This window comes from Halyomorpha halys, unplaced genomic scaffold (genome assembly GCF_000696795.3).
Source record: "Halyomorpha halys isolate HHAL.00 unplaced genomic scaffold, Hhal_1.1 Scaffold115.1, whole genome shotgun sequence".
NCBI lineage: Eukaryota > Metazoa > Arthropoda > Insecta > Hemiptera > Pentatomidae > Halyomorpha > Halyomorpha halys.
Genome location: NW_027106332.1, coordinates 184,096 through 193,812, shown reverse-complemented (window position 1 = coordinate 193,812; position 9,717 = coordinate 184,096). Strand labels below are relative to the sequence as shown.

The window sequence follows — 9,717 nt, the reverse complement described above, 5'->3', positions numbered from 1 at the left end:
ATATATTTGAATAATAAAAAATATTATATAGATGAGCGTGAAAACTTTTGAACAAATTTTCTCTTGTACTAGATCAATGATTCCCAAACTGGGCGCCACCACCCCCTAGTGGGTGCTGCAGAGATTCAGGGGGGCAGTGATGGGCACAGGTGCATTTGGGAGGGGGGCGATGAATAACTATCAGTTGTCACGGTCAACAATGTTACTTCTGACCAAAATAGAGCCGATGATTACTAACTTATTAGCAACACACCAGGTTCATCTGTTCTCATCCTTCTCATTAACATGATTTTGAATCTTTTCACTTTTTTTTTTTTGTATTACACTCTATTCTGAGTTCAATAAATAGTTTCAAATTTACACCTTTCTTTGCTATACTTTTTCGAAAAATAGAAACATTAATACATATATATTTCCTATTAAAAGTTTAAAAAAAAATCAATTTACAGGGTGTCCCCCCTGTAGTACTATTTTCCTGGATATGAGGCGGTAGCACAAAAAGTTTGGGAACCACTGCACTAGATAGTAATTAGATATTGAATAGAAAAATTAAGAACTCGAAAAAAAAAATTATGAAGACTAGAGAAACCACATACGGTAGCGAACTATCTCTTACATGTTAATATGGCGGCGGTAATAAACGCAGTGTTGCCTTAAACCGATAGCAGACCATTTTATCCTTCAATCAAAAAATTTCTCAAACTCGTCCAGTAACGTAACAAGTAATAATAATAACAGATTTATTTCCATTCTTTACAGAACTTAAAGCCTTCCCTCTAGGTAAGAGCCTGGTTTATGAACATAATGAACTAACATTATGTCATTGATTATTTTAAAAAAATAATAGTTTCCCAGATATAATTAAATAAAATCTTTTCGATGCTATGTTGGAACACTTGACTGTAAACGATAATTTACCTTGATATTGAAAGTGTACGATATTTAGGTTCTTCATTACTTTACCCCATACATCCCTATTCCTAGTTATTCTTTGCCCTATCTCATCTCACCATCTTGCAGTTGGTCATCTTCTCCTTCTCTTGTGTTCTCTGTGTATCCACTCTGAGCCAGTTTAAACCAGTTTCTCGAATCAAGCCTAGACTGTACTTTTCTGTCGCTGATGCGGTATTTTCTTTTGATACCTATCATAAAATTGCAGTTGTGTCCTCACCAATTTTCCGTAATTACTTTTTTTTTTTTTGCTGACCATGTCTGCGATCCAATGTAACCAGTATTGTAAAAATATACTTCTTTCTAAAACTAAAGAAATACTGAAATAAGGGACGACAAGGGTCAGCGGTACAGGGGACGAGTAAAAAACGGGACCTTCTCGAAAGATGAGAAACGGGTGGCTACCCTGATTATTATTACATAATAAATTTAATATGTATCAAACTGACTCAGATAACTTGTTAATAAATTATTTATTTATTGTGAGTAAACTTTAATAAAAAATATCTAGCCATGTATATATTTAAAAGGTATTGAAAAAAGAAAGAAAAAGGTTTATAACATATTTAGGCATTCATACAGCGTTTGAGGCATTTCCTCCTGATTATAATTCACTGGGAAGGCAGGTTGGGATGCCTGGTAGAATGAACGAGACAAACAGTTTAAGTAATTCATGTCACTGCTAGGATATATGCGTTATTCTTCACAAGATAACTATGTTATTTTTCGGCTAATGTTGTAAACACGATCTATTTTTTATTAGTAATGTAATCCTTAAAGAATTTTTAACTAATAAGCCAAAAAAAAATGTTCATTTGCTTATAGTTAGTTGTTTCTACAATAGAATTTGAAGAGTGAGAGAAATACTTTATCATCAAATATGTGATGTCTATGTTTTTTAGGTTGCTGTACACATGACATACTGTAAATCTTATCACACGATAAGTTAGAGCACATAGTGCAATTTCGATATATGAATAGAAAGTAGAAGAAATAAACGGTTTTTTTTTTTAATTCCTTCTTATACGTTTTTTTGAAAATGTTTTATTTTATTAAATAAATTTTCTCTATTAACATCAATAGATATCTATATTAATTACATTAAGATTTCATTTACTAATAAATATAAATTAGAACTTGTATAATAATTAAAATGCTTAAATTTATGTGTATATAAACTTATACAAAAATAGACTAAATTTTACAAATAGTTATGTATACAAAAACATGAGCAATAAATTATAATTAATGCAATATACATGGTGTTTGAACTCATTTCCCCTCTTTTCGTCCAATGTTTTGAGAATTTCAAAATCAAACTTTATAGGTTTTAGTTATAGGTGAATGAAGATTTCTTGGTTAGTGAATTCAATTTCGTAACCACTTTCAGTTCTACAGCGCAGTTAAATCTGGAATTTGTAATGGGAAGGTTTTTTTTCAATGAAGGATTCTAAAAGAAAAACTAATTTTACAACGATTTTATATAGGTGATTTTTCCGATTCAATAATGAATAACTTTTCACGGTTTTTGACAATCTGCTAGCAAACAGAACTTTAGATCGAACAAACGTTAAGAACAAAATTGTTTGACAGTTCAATTTTATGTAAGAATCCGTCATCATAATTTGAATATTCTTGACAGGCTGAGGAAACTCAAATCCTCGGCTAGGCTGACTCCTAAATTGACTGGACCACCGTTGTAAAAGATCCTCTTTTCCACAATTCGACATCAGATAAGTAAATAAAATATTTTATCAAAAAATCCTCTTACAGGAAATATTTTATAACTATATTTTTTAACTTGTCAGTATTGTACCACATGAAAAATCTTGATTTAAGACATAAAGAGGAAACGATTCGATAGAGTCATTCGAAAGTGTGTTCTATTCCTATTGAACAATCCGATATCATGTTAAACCTTTTTCCTGATATTCTCATCACATGAATAATTTCTTATTATCCTGCCATGTTAATCCCCAATCACTCAGTGCACATTATGAAGAATTCTTAGATCACTTCCTGCATAATTTTTATCACATTATTGCCATTTCTGAAATCTGGCTCAAACCCCATACTCCCAACTACATCCTCATCCGTCATGATCAAGTAGATCCTTCATAAATCCCCATCCATTGATGTTCCTCATATAGGATAACTATTTACCGAAGTTTTCTCCGATTTGTTCTCTCTTCTATTTATCATATTTTAACGCCCTCCTCATGTCCGGTTTAAACCGCCCTCTCTTCAATAACATTAACGTTTCCCGAGATTTTAAAATCAATCTACTTTCAGATTTACCAATAAATCCAACCTCATTGACCTTTTCTACTCCCTTAATTGTTCATTGTACCCTATCAACCCATCCACCATACTCAGTACTCTGATACATGGTTAGACCTAATTATTTAGTTTCAGTTCAAAATTTATTATCCTCTTCTCAATATCCAATACCTTTCCTTTCCTTGCATGATCCGATCCAGCTTTCATATTTCATTCCTAATCTTATCATTACACCAAGAAAATTTCTTGGCGAAATCTTGGTCTGTCGACTAATGAAAATATTAATCCTTTCCTTGGCCAACTATTCTATTCCTTAGAACCCATTTACAACTTCTCCTTTATAGATGAAAAGGTAGGTTGTTTATCGTCAGACCATTTGGTTTTCCAAATCATCGTGCTCCTCTCAAAACCGTTAACTTCCGATGACCCCTGGTCCCTGGATCACCCCAGAATTAAGGGACCTAATAAAAAGAATAGATGCGGCCACAAAACGTTTCCACCACATCCGAAACCCTGAAGACTTCCTCCTTTAAGTTCTTTCGAAACTAAACCCAATCTTCCACCCGCAACACTTTCATACTTCTTTGTCTCAAGCTCCTGATCCTAAGTCGAAGTGGAACATCTTCAGAAAACTCTCTGTTATAATCACCCAACCGATCAAATATTATCCTGTTTCTCCTGTAAACATTTCCTTACCTTCATCTATTCAGAGATCCCTTTGATTCTCAGAATTTTCTTTTTGTACATGTAACTCCTGATGACTTGCTCTCTTCTGTACCTGTATCTAGAACCAATGACAGTAGTTCAGGTCTTATTCCAGTAAAACTCATTAAACTCTTTCTTCCTGTTATTCTTCCGATCCTTCTACATATAAATGGTTATTCACAGACGATGGTCATCCCTGATAAACTTCATTCATCTCCTCTCTTCCTTTCACGTGGTGTTCTCAGGACTCCTCGCAATCTCCAATCCTTTTTTCTATATATATAAGTGATCTACAAAATACTCCAAACTATTTCCATAAAGTCTATAATGTCACTCACCATGGTAAAACTGGGCACTTATGCATGAATATAAAAAGGTGCAATTGTATACATCCAACCTTAGTCGATTAGTGAATATAATGTGTACTTATAAGCTTAAAATGGGTGATTATGAATTAATAAATGTGCATTTTAGCAATTATATGACAACTATTCAGGATGGATTTATTATATATTTAGAGAAAGTGGAAAATAAAATAGGTATTAATAATTTTATTAATATTATTTACATATAAATGTATGTGAGAATATTTTAGTGTGGGTAGAATAAAATCTGTTTCTAACCCAGACCAATAAATTTTGTTATTCATGACAAATCAGTATATCATATATTTTATTCATAACAATATTGTTCCCAATAATGGTCATTAAACAAAATTAATATAAAACCATTACAATTATTTTCAAATGTATATAAACAATATAAATATTATGTTATAAATATTCAAATGATTTAAAGCAAACTGTAGCTAACTTTAAATTATTTTAAATATTGAGTTGTAATAAGAAAATTCAGCCATGTCATTACTAATCTATTTGTTTAACAAACTAAATAAATTAGTTTATTAACAAGATTTTAAATTAATGAACACTTTTTCATACACCAATAGACAGATAACAGGTCTGTTACCTGTCTTGATATCCACCCATAAGGACCCCTTACTTCATAAGGCTCCTCGAACAGATATATCAAAAACGTAATAGAGGTTTGCTTATTTCTTAAGCATAGCCAGAGAAAGTAAAAACCTCGAAAGAAAGTTAAATGTTCTATCTATTACTGTGATGCTTTCAACAATCATCAGTAATACTAATTCACAAGATACCAGTTCCTCAGTGCTACCAGTGCCTGAAAGGCAGCACCAGTACCAGTTTTTATGAAATTATGCCTTTTCTTTTATTTATTTTTTTTTTGTCATTTTATGTAGAAAATTTGTACTAGATTAAAATATTGAGTATTGGAAAAATTGCCCAAGTCAACATTTTCTCCATATAATATAATTCCATAAAAAATTTATAAAATAAAGTGATGTTATGCAATATAATACATTCAATATAGTTAAAAGTTTAATAACAATATACATAAATAATTACTATTTATGAGGAATCGGAATTTAACGATTGAGAAAATGATTCGCCAAGACTTCTCATAAACCCTCAGGAATGTAAGAAAAAAAAGCTACAATACAGAGTAATTTTTAAAACACAATACCTAATATAAGAAATACTGGTAGTACAATTAACTTCTTTTGGATAAGTTTCTAACAATAATAGGGGGAGCATCGAGTTCCTTAACATTCCTAACCTATGTGCCTCTGCTTTCAAAACCCTTTCCACAGTGCAAAGGTATTAGGTGTATTTTGTTTTTGAATTTACTATTAAAAAAACTCCAAAGAACAAAATTGTTTCAAAATTCAATTTACCATTAAAATCCATCATCATAATTGAGGCTTCATCATCATAACAGCTATTTTAATACCCTTGGCCAGTTGAGGAAACTCAAATTATGGTCGAGGATTCTTACAGGAGATTGAATTCTGAAACAATTTTTTAGGGTATTACGATTTTGACACAAAAACAATTTTTTACAGTCTTTTGCAATTAGTGTCTTCATGAGGTATCACATGAAAAAAGTGCTAGTTATGAATTTGTCTTAAAATCTGATTAACTTCAGATTCTGTAGAAATATTACCTCATTCCTCAGGAAATTCTAGAGTTAGGTGAACTCGAGAAGGTTAGAGAATTAACAAAACCCTCCAAAGATAGACCAAATCCCACCGTTATGACTTAGCGAAAATCAAAACAAAATTACAAAAATTGTAGAGATTAGAGGGAGTAAACACATACATTGGTGTGTGTACACTATAAAGAACAAACTGTATGAAGATTATTACTTCATTAATTCATAATTTGTTTATAAGGATAATTAAGTTACTTTTTGAAGAATAATGAAGAAGTTATCTGGTCCCAAACAAAATGTTATGACCCCGTAAAAATTAAATTCCAAACATTGTAGAGGTTGGGAGGGATGAACCGGTATACTTGGACAGCCCATATATATATATAATATAAAATATATATATATATGGGCAATAAGAAAATATACTTCCTATATTTTCTTGTATGTATTGCTGTTATCCTTAACTTCTCTGAATGTAGCACACCATACAAATGGTGTAATAAATGTAAGAAGCATAATAACACCAATCCAAGGCTTATAAAACAACCATACACCACATATAATAAATGCCATCAAAACAGAAGAGACAGATGTGCATGATGAAATTCTTCTGTCCATTGTTAGGAATATATATATTGTTTTGTACTTCAATGCTGAAAAAAAAAACATGTATTGAATTGCGTGCAATATGAAGATGTACTTTAGTTGTTATGACATCTCTTGAATTAGGAAATACTTTATTTTATATTAAATACAAATGTTCATAATATACTGAAAAATTATAGAGAAATATTTTATCCAAAAATTATGAAGAAAATATGCAGTAATTCTTATTTCAAAGTACATAATAAATTTTCTAAATTAAGTTACTAAAAAATGTTTCAAAAATATGTAGTTTATAGTGTAATTCAGTGATCATAATTGTATGAATGGCTAATCTTTACAGAGAGTATATAAATAATGGTGGAAATAAATATTTTTTTAATTTTTATTTCACACCATTTTAAGCCATTTCAAAGATATATCATTTACCAATTTATACCAGAAACAGTTTTAAGTCAATTGTAAAAATAATAAATGAATTTTTTTACTGTTTGAAGCTATTTGGATAACATTCAAATGGATGAAATTCAATTGGAATAATAAATAAAGCTATTGAAGCTGAGCATACATCATAAAAAAGAATTTATAGATAAACTAAAGGCTATAAAATATGATTTTAGGTGTGTCAACACATTTTTGTCAAGCAGGACTGGAATTAAGTGAGTTTCTAAGGAACAGAACCTGACATAAGAATGGGAACCTGCAGTATGAGCAACTATTAAGTATTAATACAAATATTATTAGTTTATTTTTTTCATTCAGAAATCTAATTTTGTGAATTATGTTTGGGTTTCATTCGAAAAGATATGTTTTTAAAAACATTTTACTTTCTTTCTTATATCTGTCACATAAGTATGTACTAGCAACTGCAAACTAAATAGAAAATAAGACAAGGGGTAGAAGTGATGCATAGGTGCCAAGATACTTCTACTGAGCAAGTACTTAACTATCTTAAATTATATTGACATAACTGAATTCACAATTTAAGGTGATTAATTTTTTTTTCTTTCAATAAGACAATGAATTAAAAATATCAGATATTATTTCAATTCTAAAAAAAAACTGACAAAAATCTAGAATTAAAAGTTTGAGAAAATTATTATGTTTGTAAAAAAAAATCAGTAATTTTCTTTAGTTTCAACACAAGAATTGTTTTATACATCCAATGTAAAATATATTTGTAATTAACTGGTGATATTCCACAATAAATGAAGTAATAACTTTAAATTATATTTGTATAAAATTTTAATACATGTTAGGAATTTCATCTCTTTGTTAGCACCTGGTAGAGGAACAACTTGATAATTAGAATCCAGGCTAACAAAAAGAACAGTAAATTATTCTATTAAGTTTAAATAAAATTTTACAACTAAGAGCATTTCTGAATTCAGAAATAAAAATAAATAAATTACCAATATAATAAAATAATGATTTAAAAAAGGAGGAAGCCATGTACAAGCAAACCCATCCACATGTTCTATAAAGCCTTATTAACCACATATTCCAGTTATGTTCCTTTGTAATCATTTCTTCAGGGGAAATTTTTCCTTTTTCTAAAAGTAATAAATGATTTCCTCCCAATGTTCTTCCTGTTTGAGTTGCGATAATACTCACCTAAAGAATGGATATTGAAAATATAATTAGTATCAGAAATATTTCAAATAGAATAGTTACTAATCGAAGTAAGCTATTTCTTAAGTTGAATATTTGAATTTTAAAAAAAGAAGTAAAAATTATTATACATACAGCATCACCAGTGTTTCCAGCATATGAAAATTGTAAGCGAATATCACCCACTTTGGGATCCCACACATCTAAGGTATGATAATAAAGTCCAGCATGCATCTTGATATCATGTCTTTCAGGACGTTCATCACTTGTTATTAAAGTAAAATCCCTAAACTTATTTTTTAACTCGTTACTTAAAGTGAAAGCTCCAATTTTAACATTAGGGCTAATGTAAACATAACTGCTCACTGGAAATTCTCTGCAATATTATATATGATAAAAAATAAACAATTAATGAAGTATTTTTTACAATGGAAAAAACTTACTTAGGATTATCATGACTATTCCTACTATGAAATTTAGAACTATCCACAAGTTTATCCCTCCATTCAGTTTCATAATGATAAATCTCAAATGGCACACTATTACTCGATACCAGACTGTAACCAAAATGAACAAATTGTTAAAATATTGAGATTTTATATCCCGATTCAATATAAAACTTAAGCACATCTACATAAACAATAATGAATCGGCAATTTTCAGAGATAATTTTTAATAACTATGAACAGTTGAAGTAACTGACCTTGCATAATGAAATTTAGTAATTTGTAGCAAGTAACTTTTGTTCAACTTTTCCTAATATATTTTCAATATAAAATAATTAAAATAGTAAACTCTCTCTTATACAGAGTTCTTTTAACCAGTAGACAACCTTATCTAGTGCAAACAGAAATGAAATATTGTTTAACAAAATAAATACTTCGACTTTCAACAAGCTTTATTTCTTTCATATATATCAATTATTATTACATTCTATAAACTTTAGGAGTTGATGTATAATCAGAATGAAAGCTTTTCATTCTCATTAAGTCCATTGAAGAAGGCAATTGCTCTAAAACCTTGAGCAAATCAAAACCATTCAATGAATTATTGCAAAAATATAATTTTCATAATTAAAAATCACATAAAATCCAAATCATGTCTAAATGAAATTTACTGATATAATGTATCGAAATGGAAAGAAATACTTATAATAATCCTAATTGATAAACAAATCATTTAAGAACCATAAACAATAATTAATTTAAAATTACAGAATAAATTATAATCTATTTAATTCTCATTCTTAAACACTATTTATGATATAATACAATAGTAACACTAACTTTCACTTATAATCTCACCCAATGAAATGGTTAAAAACCATCCTGTTTTATATAATACAATTTTCTTTTTATGCTTCCACCCATGTATATTCTCTGTTCATAGCAATAGTAAATATTTTATTGAAAACAGTTAATTATACCAATTGTTAACATACCCAGATTGTACTAATCATAAGGTTTTTTAAAAATAAAAATACAAATAAAATCTGACTATAATTTTTTATTGCATTGAAAAAAATAGCACAAATTTAAATTTTATTATAAA

At 29.3% G+C, this 9,717-nt stretch overlaps 1 protein-coding gene across 4 annotated transcripts in view; it reads right to left on the bottom strand.

The window, feature by feature from the left end:
• Window positions 1-4,846: 4,846 nt before the first annotated feature.
• Tmem43 (Transmembrane protein 43) overlaps window positions 4,847-9,717 on the bottom strand; it is a 12,310-nt gene continuing 7,439 nt past the window's right edge. For 2 of the 4 annotated variants that reach the window (XM_014416173.3, XM_014416174.3), the window contains 4 exons: window positions 8,610-8,723; window positions 8,302-8,542; window positions 7,968-8,169; window positions 4,847-6,605 (listed from right to left, as the gene is read on the bottom strand). In XM_014416173.3, the coding sequence (XP_014271659.1) occupies window positions 6,382-6,605; window positions 7,968-8,169; window positions 8,302-8,542; window positions 8,610-8,723 (781 nt within the window). In that variant the 3' untranslated portion in view covers window positions 4,847-6,381. Of the gene's footprint in view, window positions 6,606-7,807; window positions 7,873-7,967; window positions 8,170-8,301; window positions 8,543-8,609; window positions 8,724-9,717 lie in introns of all 4 variants that reach the window. The other 2 variants (XM_014416175.3, XM_067044666.1) reach the window with 2 other exon arrangements.